Raw genomic sequence first — 20,328 nt, 5'->3', positions numbered from 1 at the left:
CACACCCTCTCCAGCATTTATTGTTTGTAGATTTTTTGATGATGCCCATTCTGACTGGTGTGAGGTGATACCTCATTGTAGTTTTGATTTGCATTTCTCTAATGTCAATCTGTTTTTTAAGGCGTAGAAGTTAAATTCCATAGCTACCACCATTTCCACTATGATTATCGCCACTACTACCATTGCCGTTGCCATCACCAACTTGCCTAGACTTTATATTAATAGAAATACAAGATGCAAAAGTACCCCTTTGTCTTCAGGGAGACTAACTGCACCATCAGTCTTTTCCAGGGCAGTGAGTGAAAAGCAAACACCAGTGATTATGCCTGGGAGGTCTTCAGAGAGCAAGAGTCACCGTTGCTAATTCCAAGAAAGCCTCAGTTTGTTTCTTACCTATAGCACAAACTGTGCATGAGCTGTGGTTATGCCTTTTGGCTCACCTTTAGAGCATTCTGCTTTTCCTAGACCAGCACTTTTCCCAAGTATATTCATGAAATTCTTGGGAAATGCCTACCAAAAATGATTGACTTTGGGAAATGTTGTATTCCATACTCCCTTCTTGAATATTCACAGGGCATTTAGCATATTAAGGATTCTGGCAATAAAGGAACTATCTTTGCTTAATTCAGCATTTCCTAAGTTTATTTGACCATGTAGCCATTCCCTCTTCCCAGCCCTCTACAGACAACCTATGAACATCTCCCAGAACTAATACTTCCAGAGAGACACTCTGGAAAATACTCTTTTTGATTGATAAGGGATAGAATTAATTCAGATGAATATTGCATCCTCCCAAAACTTGAAAACCCTAACTATTCTGCCCTAGGAAGAGGAGACAACACCACAACCAAATGAGTGTTGAAAAGGAAAGGATTTCTTGAAACTACAAGGTCTTCTGATCAAAGGTACACGTTCTACTTACCTAAGGAGATTCCCAAGATTGAAAAGAGCCCGGTTGTGCTGTGGATTTAGCTGGAGAGCCCTCTGATAGTACATCTTTGCCTCTGCTGTGTCTCTGGTCAGTGTTCCAAGGTTGTTCAGGGCACTTGCATGGCGCGGATACAACCTGAACAATTAGAAATATTAAGCCATGATTGTTCAAAGACTTCAAAGTTGGTCACAATTTGCTTGTTCTTCACCCCCTACTCCTCACCCCAGGTATGCCACAACAAAAATGAAACACTGAATTCTCCCTTTATTTTAATGGTATGTCTATGTCACATCTTAACAGTCAACCATTTGCGCAGCTGCAGGCAAATAAACAAGGCAGGAAAGCACATAATTGACACATGGTGGCATAAGTAAATTACCCCCAAAGAGCGCAAAAATAAATAGTATGCAAAGCTACCGGGGTTAAATAAATTCAGCTTGGAGCCTACTTTCAACTTCCTTTGATTGAAAATCCTCATTGCCACCGGTGCTGACTTTCTGGCCTAGCGGGACTGCTGACTAGCTGCCTGTATAATGCCCACTATTTACACAAGATGTTGGGAGTTCCCTGGATGAGGGATCTTCATGAATATATTTGAACTGGAGCATCAGTAAAACCGCCATTATTGAGAAGGTGATACAAACGTCTCCCCATAAAAATAAACTTTCCCCCTCAAATGGCTCTCCATCTTGACTCTCCTATTCCATTTTGTCTCATTTCCCCGCTACTGTTATTTGACACCACCTGCTCTGATAGTGTCTGGGAATGAAAATCCTAACATATAAAAATTTAAAAAGGCACAATGACTTGAAAACAGCGATCCTAATGTTCAAAAGCAAATGTAAAGGAGGACTGCGTACACATCAGCAAAGCAAATTTATGGTGATTAAGAAAGGAAGAGAATCAATTTACTTCCTTAACTAGAAACTATAAGGAAGGTAAATCAGCCTGCTGCTGCATACACAGCTGAGTTGATTTTGCTGCGCTCAGAGCGGACATATTTAGTCGTCGAACAGGTTCGCTCCATCTCTGTCACCCAGAGGATTTTGAATAAGCCTGTGAAGCTGGCTTTTAAATGTAGGAAAGGCAAGATAATGCCCAAGTAATAAAAACACGATCTGTACTTGTCAAGTCTCTTGACAATCAAATGCCATGCTTGTCCCCTCCCAGCCTGTTCCGTACCTTCTAAGAAGATCAATTTAATTTGGGGACAGAAGGGGATCCTATTAAAAGGCCAAGGAAGACAAGCTGCATAGCTTTTTTTTTTTTTTTAATCTTTGCCTAACCCAGAGTTTCCTAAGTTTATTGGACCATGTAATCCTCCCTTCCTTACTGCCTTATAGCTCAGCTATTAGCATCCCTCAGTATTTTCAGGAAGACAATCTGTGTAATGCTCCTCCTGATTGACAAGGAATAGAATCAATTCAGATGAATGTTACGTCCTCCCAAGGCTTGAAAGCTCTAATTATTCACAATAATTCTGTAGGCTGTTGGGAGAGATACAGTATGAGAGGAAGTTGGGAAAAAACACACACACACAACGTGTTTGCTTCTTTCTGGTCACCTTTAATTAGCAAAGACAACCTGAGGGTACCTGGTACCAGTCCCCTAACACCCACCCTCACAGTTCTTGGGGTACACAAGTCCTTGGTGCTCTCTCATAGATGCCTCTACAGGACATCAGAGCTATAAGAGAAGATGCTCTCGTACCTGCCCATGCATTCCATGCCCAGAACAGCCTCCTGGGAAGCTGTGTCTAAGAATTACTTTGGGAATGGTTACAGAGAGCATATCACAGCCAGGACTTTAATTCTTCCAATTAAAAAAAAAATGTTTGGATCTTGAGCAAAGCTCTCTGACTTCCAAAAGATTTAAGGGGGGGGGGTCCTGTGAACATGGTGAGAACAGTTCTTATTTTTTCTCTGATGACGAACAGCAAGAGAAAGCATCCTGGTGACCTCTGCCTTCCCAGAAGAGGCAATTTCTTAAAACTTGGTCTTTTCCTCATTTCTTTATAGGCTTTGGAGCCCTCAGAATAAATGTTTGAGGTGAAAGCACTAAATATGGGAAAGGACAGTCTAAATTCAATAAGAGCATCTACGATGGGCTCCCTGTCATGCAGCTGCCCTCTCCCGCTGGTTATCAGCCCGCCTTTTTGGACTTTGTCACCATCCCACTGCCATTTAAAGGCATAGCATGGGGACTTCCCTGGTGGCGCAGTGGTTAAGAATTCTCCTGCCAATGCAGGGGACACGGGTTCAACCCCTGGTCCGGGAAGATCCCACATGCCGCGGAGCAACTAAGCCCGTGAGCCACAACGACTGAAGCCCAAGCGCCTAGAGCTCGTGCTCCGCAACAAGAGAAGCCACCGCAATGAGAAGCTCGCGCACCGCAAAGGAGAGTAGCCCCCGCTCACCGCAACTAGAGAAAGCCCGTGCGCAGCAGCAACAGACCCCAACGCAGCCAAAAATAAATAAATAAATAAATTTAAAGGAATGGCATGTATTGATATAATACTTTCAAAGTTCACTGACTACAAAAATGTTTCTCTTTTTTTTTTCAAACCAGAAACAGAACGTAAGTTCACACTGAACTCTCAAAAACAGAAACAAGCAGTGAGAAGGGAAGTAAAGAGAAACAAATATAAATACTATGAGCAAAAAAAAGGTCTTTAGCATGCCTTGTGCTCCAAGCTTAGGACAGGGCTTTGTGGTCGGGCACAGGCAGCGAAGAGGCTTTGTGTTAACAGAGTCCCAACCCGCCCAGGAAGGGGATTGCTGACATCTACTGTGATTTACTGAATCTATTGCCACTCACAGCCCTCCACCTGGAAAACGTGTGATATTGTTTACTCCTGGTAATAGTAAAGATCTGCTAGCAACAGCCCTTCCCTCTGGGCATCTGATTAGGTTCACTTAATCATGAGCAAGCATTACATTATTTATGAAACAAAGCTGAATTTCATGAAAAGGATTCTTTAAGCAGGTCAAGAAAAAAATATCACTTTTAATTTTGTTTTTTATATAGATGTAGACATTTTCTTAAAACATATACTCGTCTCTTGTTTACTGAAGACCTATGCAAGGACGAAACTTATTTTTGTGTGTTTACTTTTTAAATAAACTTGTTTAAATGAGCTTGGGTCTAATTCAACCCTGAGGTCTCCAAGAGGGGAATTTTCTATTAGAAAGATGAATAATTTAAGAGATGTCTATGTTTCTACATCAATTGTCAGGATAAATTAAGTGTGTCTTGACTTTGACGCTACAGGTATGTTTTACAAAAGTTCTGGTAGTGATTATTCCCTTCCCCATGTAAAGAACCTTGACAAAAGCTTCACTGAAAAGGAGAGTGGTAATTTTCAGGCCTGTTTTTTTAAGACCAGTGTGAACAGCCACTGGATTTTCTTTCTCAGTCTTACTCAATATTCATATTGTATATGGGGGCTCTCTTGCTATTTCCTTATTTTTTTTTTTAAATTTCACTGAGTTAGATTTTTAAAATTTATTATAGGGAAAATGTATAATATTGTCAAATAGTTCTGGGGTATAAGGAAGTTTATTCTTTCTCTTTAAAAAATAAATCTAGGTATAGAGATACAATTCTATGAGTTGAAGAGAATATTTTTCAAGTATTGTATGATTTATATTCTCAATTTATATTCTCTATGATTTATATTCCCATTTGAGCATTTAAGGGCTTCTTACTTTTTATCTGGTGGCCTTTCCTTAAGCAGAATTAATAAAGTAGGTAGTTAAGGACATTATTATTCTCCTCCATTCCCAGGCAACTTATCTCTGAAGAATGAATATCAACAACATGTTAACAGGAAATCATCACTGTGAGGGAACAGTTGCCTAAGTGAAAAACAGAAGGCAGGAGCAAAAGAAAATGGGTCTAAAAAATCCTAGCATGTATTAGTGATACTTTACATTTTAGAGTGCTTTCCCATATACTATCTCATTTAACCTTCTAATTCTTCAAGTAGAATTATTGTACTATTTTACAGTTGAGGAATGGGAGGATGGGAGAAATTAAAGAAAAAAATAAATTACTTTTTAAAAAAAAAATATTTCAGGAGTTGTGTTCTTAAGTGTTAAAAGTCAGATGGTTCCTGTAAATCTATGTATTTTCCCAAACAATCCATGAGTCATTCAACCTTCAGCAAATAAATATACTGCTATCAATTAGAGCTTCCATTCAGAATAATTTCCCTTTCTATCCTTGGGCCAGTCCATTCAGCCATGATCCTATAGGAACTACTTCTCAGTGACAGAAGTGAAATAAAGTCAATACTCGGGAAACGTGGCTGAGATTCCTCTTCGCTGGGAAAACCTGTCTCCTGCTATACAAAATACTCATGGTATCTCTAAAAAGCACAGTATTATGGGAAACTATTTGGAAGTAACAACATTCAGTCAGTGTTTAAGGCACAGATACATGCTCTCCGATCTACTGTTCTTAAGCTTCAATCTCAACTAAAGATCCATAGAGATAAGATGTATATGACTAAAGTCTAGTTTTATATTTTATTCAGTCATTTACTTTAAATTTTGTACACTCTGTTCAAAAGTTAGAATTCTGTTACTTTTTCATTATTTGAGTACCTTCTAAGGCATTTCATTGTTCAAGCAAGAGTGTACGTATCATGTGCTCCAGTTTGCAATTTCCTTTCAGAATATACACACCCTGATTTATTTATCTGATTTTCATTCCACACATTAATTTATTTGAGGTGAAGTATGCTAAGGTCAGATATTTATTTTCTATTTCCTGTTGAGAAAAAAAAGAATCCAAAAGAAAAACATGACTGGGAAAAAAATTCAACCATGAGATCTAAATTTCACGGAACTAAAAAATACCCAAAGTAAACTTCATTTCAGGAGTCAGCAGCAGCCGCAGCATATTTTCAATCATTCTAGTCCCTGCCATTTCTCAAGTGCCTGATTATAAAATTTGAATCATCATGTCATTAAATTGCACCAGAATGACATTGATCATTTACCAGTCTGCTTCTTTAATTGTCTGAAATCGCCATGAACACCCAGCAGCAAGTCTTGCCACTTTCTTTTGGTACCGTACTCCTTCCCATCCATTAGATAGTCTTCGAAAAAACCTCAAATGCGATTTAGGGAAGTATGACACACTCCAGTGAGGGGCCAACTAAATTATCTGATCTCTCACAATGGATGACCTCTAGTAGCGATCCAGAAGGACTCCACCCAGTTGATTTTTCAAGACAATTTAGAGTAAAACCACGTCCTCAGGAAATGACTCATTTTAAGTGGCTGTATTTTCCTGATTCCTGAGAATTTTCCTCTGGAGGTTGGGAAATGTATTGAATTAAATACTTCCTTGCTCTTTTAAATAGAAAATAGTGAACATATTTTAACTTTTCTCAAGGGCTTGGGGTGACCATGGTGAACTTTGGTTTTTGCGGCAGATGAATGGGAAATTACTCTGGTGGAGTGGAAATATAACTGTGATTGGAGTCAGAAGCCATGGGTGACTTTCTTGCTGTGTGATTTTGAACTTATGTCTGTGCTTTAGTTGCCCTCTCTATAACAATAAGGTCCATACATATTAACTCTCTGGGTGAACAAATGGGATGGTGGATATAAGATGTCCACCTTCATACCTGATACACTCCATACATTTGATGTTCTGGGGTTGGCTACAGGACCTCTGGGTGGGTATACTTGGCTCTCTCCACAGCCCTAATGAACCCATGCCAGCAGGAAGCTGCCAGCTCTTCTTCTTTCACGTGGATTTCTCATCCTCCAAAAATTCATTCTCCTCACTGCTAAGGCCTCTGACTTGCTTCCATCAGTCAAAATAACCTCCATTATTTCTTCATCACTAACCCAATGAACACTCAAGTTGTCTTGTATGAATCCATTTCTCCCACACCGTGGGTGCTCAGATGTGAAGGACATTTGGCCCTCTTCATTTTGAGAATGTAGGAATGTTCCTTGTCAAGCACTCACTCCAACAAAGTCTGTCAATCTTTCATCATCTGAAGCAAATGATCCCCAAAGGCACCAGAGCAATTTCCTCCAAGCCTTTCCGATACGCTCAACACCAAACGGAATTCCAGACACGCACAATTTTAAGAGCTACATCCAAGGTTATAAGGAGATTCAAAGTCTTATGTGACAGATCAATGTGCTCGTAGAATCTTTATTGTAATAACACTTCGCAGCATGAATAGCACTCTGGCTGTTAGATTGAGTTAGGAAAAAAAGACAGTGGTGGGCAGGAAGAGTGTATCCATGTTCGCAGTTAATAAGTGCCAACCAAGGACATCAGGAGGGGTGGGGAGGGAAAGGCGTGTGTATCCTGAAGATCCACCTCAGGAAGTGGGGGTCACCACTGGCATGTAATGGGAATGGGCAGTGGCTAGGGGTGTTAAATGTGTGTAAGCATATTAGAGGGTGGAAACTGCAGTGGAGAAAATTGAAGCGAAGCAGAGGAACAGGGTATGCTGGGGTTGGCAGGGAGACCAGGGTAGGCCTTGCAGACAAGATGACATCACCTGGAGAGTCCTGAGGGGAGGGAGGGAAGCAGCCATTTAGAGAAGGAGGGGAAGCGTTCTGGGAAGAAGGAAGGACAAATACAGAGTCTCTGTAATAGGTGTGAATGAAAAATGTTGCCTGCCGTATCAGTAAACAAAGGATGTTGCGGCCATCTAGCCATCACATTACAGCCACCCAGATGATGAGCCCTGAGGGAACTCAGGATAGAAACAGGATGCCCACCATCTAGCAGTCAACTGCCGCAGCCACCCCCAGTGGTGGACCCTGAGGAGACTCAGGATGAGAAAGCACAGGATACAGACCCCAGATAGCTCAGGTGCCTATCAAAGGAATCATTTCAGTGAGCCCAGACTCTTGCATCTTCCCATACACAGAAAAGCACTAAATTCCTTAACTTGAGATATCTGGTTTTCTTAAATTAACAGTAATCTTTTGATGTTCTGACTACCTGGCCTTTGTTACAAAAACCCTTATACATCCTGGATCCCCCCACTTGCTTCTTTGGAGCGGTCTCTCAGAGTTATCTGAGACGCTGTGTCTCAGGCTTAAGTCCTCAGTTTTGTCCACCGAATAAAATGTAACTCTCAACTTTTAGGTCGTGCATTTTTTTTTCTGGTTGCCATAAGAATGTGACGACTGGTGTGTGCCTGGAGCCCCGCATGGCTGGAGCTGAGACAGCAAGAGGTGTAGTAGGAGGTAAGGTCTGAGAGGCAGTGGGACCAGACGGTGCAGGACGTGGAGACCCCTGCAGGGGCCCTGATTCTCACCGTGACTGAGACGGAAGCAAGCAGAACGTTCTGAGCACTGGATTACTATGAACTTCCCTGTGGCTGCTGGGTTGAGAACAGACTGAAGGAGGGGAGGAAGGAGAAGTGAAAATGGGGGAAGCCAGAGAACACTGCAGTAATCCAGGTGAGAGATGATGGGCAGTGGAGGCGGAGAGAAGTGGTCAGATTGGGGGTGTATGAATAACATTCACAGAGTTTATCATGGCCAGGTATTTAGACACTGCTTTACACCTTGTATGGGAATTATTCCAGCCCTATGAGGTAGGTAACACCACTGTTCTCATTTTAACAGAAAATCTAAATGATATTCTGTTGAACTGTCATATTTACTTATATAAGAAATCATAAATTAAGCCAGTGTAGTGGGTGCTGTCTTATACCACCCAGATACCCCTCAAGTCTGAGGCACTTGACAGCTCACAGCTGAGTTCTTCTCTGGGCATTGCTTTACCCGAGGCTACTCTTCTCTGCCTGGGGCCAGTGATTGGTTGATAGGGGGTATAAAGGTTCCATCTCTTTCATGACAACTCTGAGGGGCCACCCCATCTCCAGAGTTCCCTAAGGGCTCCTCTGAGCCCCTGGGAATGCACTGTATCTCTCCTTCTCTCATCTTGCTTCCCTGGCTTCCTTCCCTGGTGTTCCAGACAGCACTCCTTAATGAACTCCCCGCTTGCTAATCTCTACCTTGGATTTTGTTTCCTGGGGAACCGCAGTGAGGTTTTGAAGTGAAATGGTGGTTTAAGGCAGAAAAAAGAGAGAGCAGATGTTTTTGAATATAAATTATAGAACTTTCATTTTGAAATATAGTCCGTAAGTATGGCCACAATATGACTAAAATTCTAGTTTTCTAAATGAATTTCTAAATCAAATTCTTGGATTTAGTGAATAAAGCTGCTAGACTTAATTAACACAAAATATACATAGTGAGAATATAATTTCATCAACAAAAAGGAACAAACATGATTTCAATTGTGCTACTGGAAAGCATATTTAGACATTTATAAATAAAAGTACCACACCAACGGAAGAACCCCTCTCCACTTGTTAAACTTGGTTAACAAATGGTATTGGAATTTTCAATCTTTCCAGAAATACATGGCAGCTGGTATCCAAGGCCACCTGTAGTCATGAGAGTTATTTTAAATGTTCATTCAAAATAGCCTGGGTAAAGAAGGACTTCTTAAATAATCATTAAATCCTGATTTAAAAAAAAAGTTCAAACTCTACCAGTTTTATAGACAACATTTTTCAAAGGAGTTATAATAACCTTACTGATATACTCAGGACATCAATGAGCAGTGGGTTCATTAGACATAGATTTCTTTACACTCTAACGATATGGCTTTCTTCAATAATCATTGTCTTATTACTTCCTTTTCCCACATATACTTATTATAGTCTAACGGAGTCTCTTTGTAGACTTCCAGTTATCCACACAGGAGGGAATACAAAGAATGAGAGCAGTGGGTACCGTTATCATGACAAGTCTCTATTTTATGCATTAAAAAATTCCAATCAGAAAGATTTTAGCTTCTCCTTTCCCATGTGTTAGCCAATTAAATATCAGTTGTAGACTTCTTTTGTACAGGAGTTTTAAAAGTACATTTCTTTCCTTTTAGTTATGCCAATAAGAAGAGCCTGGTCAGGGACTTCAATGCCCCCCCCACCGCCGCCCATGAACACAGTTTCCTTTCCCTTCAGATTTTCTATTTAAAACATCAACAGCAGATACATTAGGAGTGGACAAAGCCCCTCTAAGGATACCAAGGCTGCCCAAACACACCTGAGTTCCCTCAGGGCAGGGTAATGCATCTCCTACTCAATAGGACTTATGGGAGGGGGGACATCTTAGATGATTTCTGTGTATTTCATGTGAGACCATACCTGTGAAAAGAAAATAGTTATCTGAGGATCACAGCCCTTTTATAAGGATGAAATCCTGCATGTGGCTGATATCCAACCACCTGAGGCACATCAGCTAGTCTGGGTACAGCGGGGGCTTACTGTGGAGGCTGGAGGGAAGAGGACATCTAAGTGAACAAATGTTCAGTGGAACATGGGGCATTTTCCTGCTGACAGTGAAGAGACTTTGTTGATCCACCTGAACAAAGGTGAACTCTATTCTCATTCCCAGGTTCAGGGTTCTTGATGACCAGCCTGTATTAACCAACCAGTAATTGAGCCTTGCAAGAAATCTAATTATAAGATGAAAAACAATTTCCATGAGACTCTATCACCTATAATGAAGACTCTTTTAAAAGTCTCTTAATTGTGTCATCAGATTTGCAGATGTTCTCTATTCTCTGTAAAACATATTGGTGGATGCCTATAACATAATAAACCTTCTCTATAAGCCTGGGCCCTTCTGCTCCCTTAAGTTAAGCTACATGACTGCTAAGAGCCAGTTGTTCTTATTAACATTTATTCTAGTTGTTTATTGCAATTGCACAATATAATGAAATACCTTGCAAACTGATAAAATATAAAAGTAAAAAAGAGAGTTGTGATTTTTATGAAAACTAAAAAGTACTCTGGAAATACTCAAAAAAGGGAAGTCACTCAAAAAAATTGCTGTTGAATTCGATGTAAGATTAATTGTAAAAGGCTGGAGGAGAAAAATCAGAAAAATCTCAGATAGCCTTTACATTTTTATTCTACTTTAAAAATGATCACCACAGAAATGAACTGTGGTTGTAATTTTTGCAGATTCTAATCAGTAGACTCTTACTCAAAGAAAAAACTTGGTTTGACATTAGAAGACTTGGTGAATGGACATACATGTAAAATTTTAGGGTACAATAAAACATTCAAGAGTGCGCATGATTTGTTTTATGATTCTTCATTTTAACTGACTTTTTAAGGTAATCAACAAGCTACTGGCCAAGTACACATTCAATATCTTCTGCATTTTATTTGGGCAGGGCCACTATCTTTTCTTTTGGGCTTACTGAATGAGTCATTTCATGGGAGTTTCTGTATAGGAAGAGCTGAATGGCTGGGTGGACTTTCTGTTAGGGAACCATTGACCGAAACCGCCCATCCTGGCCAGGCATGTTAATAAGTGCTTGCATGAGTTGTCTCACAACAGGAGGTCCCGATAAGGAACACAGTGCTGCCATCAAAAACTAACCAGGAGAATTCAGGAGGGGCCGAAAGGAGGGAGGAGATGCCATAGTATGTCCTGCCCACCTCCCAGAAGCCCTCATGCTAGAATCCACCTTGGCTGAGAGAGACGCACACCACCAGTAAGGACCTTGAGTCAGACCAAATATGGGCACAAACAAGATGATCGGCCAGAGACAACCTGGAAAGCTAACCCATTACCATAAAACCTAAGACTGCGAGCCACATGGCAGAGTAGTTCTCCTGGGTTCCCTTACCCTGCTGCTCTCTGCCCGGGCACCCCTTCCCAATAAAGTTTTTTGCTTTGTCAGCACATGTGTCTCCTCGGACAATTCATTTCTGAGTGTTAGACAAGAGCCCAGTTCCGGGCCTGGGAAGGGGCCCCCCTTCCAGTAACATTTCTGCTCCCATTATACGAGGTGAAAATAGTAGAAACCTTGTCAAGAGTAACTCAATGGTCAGAAAGCTGTGGAGGCATATGGTAGCTCCACCAGTGGTGTTCTGATTTTCCAGCATAAAGAATTCCAAACTTTATAACACCCCATTAGGTATAAATATGAGAGCCACTCCTCACAGAAAGGAAAGCTTACATTTGTGTTTATGCAGGACTTAAGGAAAGTATTCTGACAACTTTCTTTGATGATTTGGGTCTTAATCTGACTCTGTATCCTCAGCTGCAGCATTTTTCAGGGGAGATCTCCCTTGTACTACAGAAATATAATACATGAGGTGCACCAAAACGGAGAAGTCAGTCCGTGGTATTTTTACATTTAAAAAATAGAATGAAGTTAAAAAGCAGAAGAATATTCGTGTCATATATAATTACCAATTTAATATAGTGTTATTTTTAGAACTGTAAGCCAGCCAAAAAGATATCGGTATAGATACAACCCTAATGACTAATTTCACCATTGCCTTTGGAATCTATACAGTCATTACCACAGGAATGAATAACTGTTGGGGCTGATTTCAGATAATACCACCTTTAATCCTGCATTTCCCTAATCATTCTCTTTATTGCTGTTGCAAATGTGGAAAACATCAGGATACACCAAAGGTGAAGTAGGGTGGAGCAGTTGGGAGGGGAGGAATCCCTGTGTTAGCAACCTCCACGGAGAAAGAGTTATATTCAAGTAAGGGCAGTCTTCCAGTCACCTAGGATAAATAATCATCAAAATGATGAATAGTCCCAGTATTTTCCTTTTCTAACACAAAGAGTGACAATTTACTTAAATTTTAAAAAAACACAAAAAACCACATCCATTGAAAATTTACCATGGAGGTATCCATAACAAAAATGATGATACTTTAAATCAGAAATATTTTGAGCTTGGTCTGAGATGATGAAATATTTCACTAATTACTATGCAGTATATTTTTAGCTTTAATTGTCTTTACCCCATTTCTCAAGAGACAAGTTTCTTCCACAAGCACAGTTGCTGAAGCAAACATTTATTTTTATTGACAGTGGAAGTCCCAACCAGCTACTATAATTTTGTAAGGTCAGCTGCCGGAGAATTTTGCTTAATTTATACCTTTTCCCCAAGCTGTGCCTTAAGGTCTGCCTTATTTTTCTGTTTGAACTTCACAGAAAATAGTCTGTTAGAATGAAACAAATTTTAAAAGATACTGATATACTTCCCTCCAACCAATATTTTTCAGGCAAACTTACTGCTCTTTTCTTCCCTTTAAGAATGCCACCTAAAATCATGAAACACTAATTAATTATTAAAGCTGAAACACACTTTATTTGCTTAAATGTCCCTTGAAGGAACATGCCTTTTTTAAAAAATTTTTGTTTTATATTGAGAATAGTTGATTAACAATGTTGGAATACAGAAAAGTGATTCAGTTATACATATACATATATCTATTCTTTTTCAAATTCTTTTCCCATTTAGGTTATTACAGAATATTGAGCAGAGTTCCCTGTGCTATACAGTTGGTCTTTGTTGGTTATCTATTTTAAATATAGCAGTGTGTACATGTCAATCCCAAACTCCCAATCTATCCTTCCCCTCCACCCTTCCCCACTGGTAACCATAAATTCACTGCCTAGGTCTGTGAGTCTGTTTCTGTTTTGTAAATATGTTCATTTGTATCATTTTTTTGGGGGGGGGAGGGGTACATGCCTTTTTAAAAATAACATTTCCTCATTTCAGAAATAATACATGCTCATCATGGAACATCCGAAGCACAATAGAAAGTATAAAGAAAAAATTAAACCATAATCTCACCAACCAGAGATAAGCATTGGAAATATCTGCATAAACTGGCTTGCAGTGAAAAATATGATTCTTTATTAAATCTTTAAAAATGTTTTCTATTTCTTAATAAAAACTTCTTTCCTCAATAAAAAGCTTTGTTACAATTATTCCTCTTGAACTTATATTTCTTGTAATCTTTGGAAAAGTATTTAGTAAGGAACTTGATGTGTACAGTTTAAAATTTTTGCCATACTGAATACTAAATAACAGGTCCTAAAGTCTAAAAGATTTGATTGATGAACAACATACTTAGGTAGAACACTGTTCAGACGGATAACTTTAAAAATTAGGTCAGTTACTATAAGAATGACAATTTCAAACTAAGCTTTTAGACAATCCTTAGAGGGCACTTCAGTGAAATGTATGATTTGTTTGGTACACATATTTTAGAGCATGTCCCAAAGTGAAACAGTATCAGAAAATTCAACCAAATGTGGGACATACTGCAGAGGCATGGAAACCTCTTTGAAAAACTCCTGTGAGCTTCACATTATTCAATAAAGGAGAGGATTTGCCCACATTAGGAGATTCCAAGGCTGTGTTTGCTTATCACGACTCCACACATTCCAGGTTAAATACATTTACTATCTGGGATCTCTTAGGGAAGACTACCTTGAAAGTCAGAGTTGCAATTTAAAAGAGTACCTAAGGGCAATGCAGACAGCTGCTGGTAACCAGACCTTAAATTTGAATTTCCCTTAAAAGTCATCTCTAAAGCCATGTTTGGTGTATTCTCTTTCAGTGGATGAGTATAAGGAGGGTGTCAGGGCTGTTCATATTTTAAATTTTTAAAAATGTTTAAAACATTAGAAAAACATATACTGTATATATATTTATGTATATACATACCTTATTAACATATTCACAATGCGGTATCAAGTGTCTTCTCATTTTCCTTCTCTTTAATACAATTATCAGAGTATTTTATTTTTATACTCCAATGTCTTTATAGAAACCCTCTTAGATATTTATGTAAAGAGGGAAGCCTAAGCTGGGAAGAATTCACTGGAGTAAATATCCTGAGAACTTACAAGTATGTTTTTGACAACCAACTTCTATTGGTCTGTATATGTGTATTCAACTGTGTCACTTCACTGCATAATGTGTAGCAATGGACATTTTTACAAGAAAACACTAAAAGTTAAAAGCAAGGTAGACTTAGACTCAAACACTGAGCCAAAAGACTTGGAGTCCCAGATCTATACCACCTCCAAGGAGATGTTCACTGTCAAGAGAAACAAACAACCCCCCAAATGCTGGGAGGGGTGAGTGAAATAAACAAGGGCCTAAGAAACACAACAGCCGACACCCATCTGCTGCTTACTTGAGGGCCGTTCTGTAGTGGTAGATGGCTTCCCTGTTCCGACCCTGGTCCTTCAGGAAATTGGCGTAGTTGTAGTGAACCTTGGCATTGTGGGGCAGAGTCTGAACTCCAGACCTAAAAATTAATAAATTTTAAAAAATGAGTAACAAAGAGTACTGCTTAAGAATGTTGTCAATTTCTTTCATGTTTTACTCACAGTTCCATGAACCTGTATTTGAAATGTCCATTGCATCCATCAAGGCCAAGTCTTCCAAAATTTGTGGATTATATATAGAGTTACTAAACATGCTTCTGTGGAAAACAGTGAAGGCTGTGCACAACTGTATACAACTGAACAAACACGCTAACTGCACATGAAGCAGAGGTGGCAGGATGTGGTAAGAGATGAGTCTTTGGGGGAACAACCCGGCATGCTCAGGTTAATTCAGTTTTTTCCTTCCTTCCTTCACTTACAGCCTTCCTTTTTTTTAAAAAAAAAAATTGAGATTGTCTATAAAGATAAATCATTACAAGAGGGATGACTGTAGACTGGCTTCCCTACTAAGGTTTATTGGAGATAAATGCTTCCCATGTACTAAGCCAGGGCTAATTTTTTAAAAAATAAAGACAGGTATAATTATTCTACAAGTTGCAGATAAGGAAAGGAGGTTTTGCTCAGAAAGGTTAAAAACTTTGCTTAAGTGGTCAGTGTGTTAGTGTGCTCGAGCTGGTAAAACAGAATACCTGGGGAGCCCCAGAGGGTAACACTGAAGCTTTGAAGATGACACAAGGAGGAAGACCTGCTGTCGTTTGTAACTGCCTCACAAAGTTACCCTGCACGAGATCAGATAGCTGGTAACTGGCAGGGATGGGATTCTGACCCAAGGACTTTGCTCCTAGAGTCCCTGTTGCCTCACCTGCAAGGAGGTGGTGGCAGGGGAGTGATGAAGGTAGATGGGTTTGGGGGCTGTCTGGAAAGAAAACTCCTGAAACCTACATGGGTTAAATGCTGGAGTGGGGCAGGTGATGAGAGAGAGGAAGCAGAAAGGATAACAACCTAGTTTCCGGGCAATTAAACTTTAAATGCACTTCCTCTTCTAGGTGACATATTTTCATTTAATTTTTAATTTAAAGGTAAGAACACTAGGGGAACTCCATACAAATTAAACCTGTTAGGATAATACGTCAGGGTATTGTAACCTTTGTTGAATTTTTGTTGAAATAACAGCCCCTTAACGTTATAAACCAAGAAACAAAATGTTTTTAATTTAAAAAGAAATAAATAAAAATGTTCAAAGGCAAAAAAAAAAAAAAAAAAAAAGCCCAGTCCCTTAGGACCAGCAAAGACTGTTCCACTTAAAATCCACTGGCCAAGTGCTTGAGGGACTCTCCAGAGGAGAGAATTTACAGGGAGTGTGGGCAGCTAGCAACCAACCCAAGGGCAACATCACGTGACAGCAGCAGACTTCAACTTACACAGAGCTGTTATGGTGATGTCAAATGCAAGGCAGTAGCTAGGATGTTCTGTTGTGTGTGGGGTGTGGCTGGAAACAGACGGGCTGTAGCTCTGTATTAAGAGCAGTTAGACCCCAGATCCTCTTCCCCACCAGGCACATCCAGGTGACTATTTCCTCTATTCTTTCCCCATCCCAGCAAAAGGCAGGACGTTTACTCTCTAGAGAAGTTGAATCAGAGAGATCAGGAACAACAGGTAAACCTGAGGGCCAGAAGAGCTGTACCTCCAAGGTAGATTAAGTGAAAATATATATTCTGAACAGTGGACTCTCCCTCACCCCATTATCCCCAGGTAAAACTCTGCATACTGGAAGCCAGGATTGGACTCCATGGAGGAGACTGGAGGAATCCTCTCACTGGAAACCGACTGACCCAAGACAAAAGATTTACAAATGCTGCCATTTGGGTGCTCCAGTGAAATCATCAATCTCCTTCAATTACCTTATGGTGAAGCTCACCGGCTAACACACAAAGCTAGAATTTTAATATAACATTTCAAATGGACATTACCCAAAGTACATTAGGTCATGGGGGCAGGACCAAGTTCAGAGTGATGATAGTAATGGCTTTTTAAAAAATCCAATTTCTATACAGGAAAGTGTCTGATTTTTCTATCCAGAACTAAATAGTGCATGGTACAGGGAGATTTTAAAGTAACTTTGATTTCAGCATAGATATAACTGGCATATTTATGGGAATTGATCCTCCCTTCTGTGTGATTAGCATAGTTGCTCTACTATGTTTCACCCGAGTTCAGCCTGTGGAAAAGCGTCCTTGCTAAGATGAGGGCATTGTTCAGTGATGGCAGGATGGAAGTAATCATATTTGTAGCAGGCAAGCAGGCGTGGGTGGAGTCACTGAAATCCTAAGAACACACTGCTTTTCCCATTGTTGTTTTTGACCTTTATGTTCTCTCTGTGATATTTTACTGCTACGTTTTTCCAGTCTCTCATTTTACAATAAACAGTTTGTGAAAAAAGGAAAATAAACAATTGACCAAAGGCAAGACTTTCCAGGTCACTCTGACTGGCCAGGTTGCTCCTCCTTCCGGGGTCAGTCTCATCAGTTTGCTTTTGGGATGTTGTGATTGAGTCGTCCCAACTGTCTTAACAGAACGTGCAGCCTTACACGTATTTACTCCATAAGGAAATGTAGGATTCATAAGTTATGGGGCTGGATCCCAAATCCTATTAATAACTACAACAAGGATTATGAATTAAGGTCTCCCTCTGAACTCAGGATCTTAATTCATGCACTTTGCCTTTCTCCCTCACACCTCTCGTTTGCAGAAGACTTGGCAAATAACAGAGATATCAAGCCACTTCTATCAGGTATCTCTCCAAGTTTGTAGAACATCAGTTTGTTTTGTTGGCATTTCTGGAACAATAGGTCAGGAGAATCACCCCCAAATTCCTGATTAGAAAACAAACATTAAAAAAAATGTTCAGCCAGAGGTTAACAGGAAAGGAAAGTAAGAATTTATGTCTCTCCTCAATTGTGACCCTGTTTAACTTGAGGTTTCCAATGCCACGATCAGGTTAGCCAGTGCTTATGGAGGTTCATTTTGAATCAAGTGCTGAGCTAAGCATCCATTTCCATGGGCTATCTCCTTTCACCCTTTCAACAACCTATCCGATGGGTAGTATTACTGTACCTCCCATATGATGAGGAAATTGAAGCTCAGAGAGATTAAGACCATTTTCTAAGGTTACAGACTGAGTAAGTAGTTGAGCAGAGATTTCAACCAAGGTCAATATAAGGTCAGAATCATTCCTGAAGTTGGTCAACGTTTGATAAACCAAAAAGGTACCGCAAGATATAGAAACATTAGAATTTCACTGGTAAACAAACTACGGCCTGATGGGCCACAGACATATCAATGTGTTTACCTTTTTACATAGATGTCTTCGGCCTCTTTCCCGAGACAATGGCAGAGCAGCTGCAAAAGAGACCATAGGGCCCACAAAGCCTCAAATATTTACAGTCTGGCCTTTACGAAGGAATTTGCCAATCCCTGGTTTATGTTCTCTGCCCTGGGAGGTCTGCTTATCTCTCTGGCTCAGCAATTCAGAGAGGAGGAAAGAGAAATGTGTTTCCTACAGGGAGGGAAGAAGATCTAGGCCATAAATTCTTAACTGGTGGTCCGCGGATCACTTAAATAGTTCATGAATGGGATTAAGAGAGACCCCAAACTGGATGCAAAAGAAAACATGCTGGCTTTGTCTTTCTAAGTATTTTGAAGATTTGCGGCCATGGGAAGAAAAGATTTCATCAAATTGTGTTATTTTGGTACCAAAATATAAAAGTCTGGGCTGTCACTAGGAGCTATGCACTTACCCTCTCCTCAGGTTAGATAGCAGAATAATCTCCTGTTCTGAGAATTAAAGAAAATGTACCTTGCAGCTATGATTATGAACATCTCTCATTCTGTCTCTGTCTGTCTCTGTCTCTCTGTCTGTCTTTCTCTGTTTATATTGGGATTAGCTTAAGTTAGAAAACATAAAGCAAAAAACAGGTGTGGTGAAGTATATGTATCCTTTGGCTTTTATATCAGATTTGGGTTCAAACCTGACACCTTTTCACAGCGATTTCGTCTTGGACAAACTGCTCTCTCTCTGAGCCTCTGATGAGACACAAGTGCTGGGTTCTTGTGCTTTTGTGTGTGAGGTTTTTGCCAATAAAATTACAAAGCTGTGAGGGGGAACGTCTATCTGTATCTCCTAAAAATACATCATTCAGTGGGATCTTTTTTGTGACAGGAGGCCTCAGCTGGAAACCCTGGAATTTGACTGAAATTTGGATTTTCTCTAACACAAAGGTCTGTCCTAAGATATTCTGTAAGATCGTTCATAGTATTGTCAAGCAAAACCACTCTATATAATTAGAGAGGCCTCAACGAGACCATATGACCTAGGATGGTCAATGGGTTGATAGTCTGGAACAGAGGAGAAAACAGAAACAGGGTCTCTGTCAAGGACAGCACCTCATCTAGAACCACGGCAACTTCTTCTTAGTTGGCCAGCTCTTGGTTTTGGCCGTTATGGCTAATTTAGGTTTTCCATATCCTTCCAGACTGAGCTCAGGCCTACAAGAGAACGGTCCTTGAAGGCTTGGGTTGGTCCCACACACCTGCCTGCACTTACACGGCACCCTGCTCTGCCTCTGTCTACCACCTGCTACATTATGTTAAAATGTGTTCATGTGTCTGACTCCCATCCAGACTTCAGGCTCCTCTAGTGTCTCGCCCCACCCACTGCTCTCTCATGTCCTAGAACACAGTGCAGAGCAATAATCTGAAAGCCTTACACAGTGTTTATCATACTGCCCTATGCATCGTTCACATACTCTTTTATTCTTACAGTACACCCAGAAGATAGACACTATCATTATTCTAAATTAAAAAAATTTTTCCTTTTCTAAAACTTATTTTTTAATTGAAGTACAGCTGATTTACAATGTTGTGTTCGTTTCAGGTGTACAGCAAAGTGATTCAATTATACATATATATGTATATGTGTATATATATATATTCTTTTTCAGATTCTTTTCCATTATGGTTTACCACAGGATATTGAACATAGTTCCCTGTGCTATATAGTACATCCTTGTTGGTTATCTATTTTATATATAGTAGTGTGTATATGTTAATCCCAAACTCCTAAATTTTTAAATAAGGAAACTAAGGCATGGAGTGGTTAAGTAACTCACCCACGATCACACAGCTATTAAATGGTAGAACTTGGAGGAAAGCCAGAAAGCCTAATTCCAGACTCCACACCAGCCACTAATCCTATCTTGCCTCAAAGATTCTTGGTAAATGTTCAACTGATTTGAACATTACTCAGGAAAGATGAATACATATAAA

The 20,328-nt window shown here is 39.9% G+C and overlaps 1 protein-coding gene across 2 annotated transcripts in view; it reads right to left on the bottom strand.

Annotated features, from left to right (window-relative positions):
• Positions 1–20,328, bottom strand: part of TMTC1 (transmembrane O-mannosyltransferase targeting cadherins 1) — a 271,877-nt gene that overhangs the window by 51,588 nt on the left and 199,961 nt on the right. The window contains exons 11-12 of one of the 2 annotated variants that reach the window (XM_082419614.1): positions 14,970–15,083; positions 923–1,066 (exon numbers count right to left, since the gene is read on the bottom strand). In XM_082419614.1, the coding sequence (XP_082275740.1) occupies positions 923–1,066; positions 14,970–15,083 (258 nt within the window). The remainder of the gene's footprint in view (positions 1–922; positions 1,067–14,969; positions 15,084–20,328) is intronic. The other variant, XM_082419615.1, reaches the window with a different exon arrangement.

Source organism: Balaenoptera physalus, assembly GCF_965194825.1.
Source record: "Balaenoptera physalus genome assembly, chromosome: 13".
NCBI lineage: Eukaryota > Metazoa > Chordata > Mammalia > Artiodactyla > Balaenopteridae > Balaenoptera > Balaenoptera physalus.
This window is presented reverse-complemented; position numbering and strand designations above follow the sequence as displayed.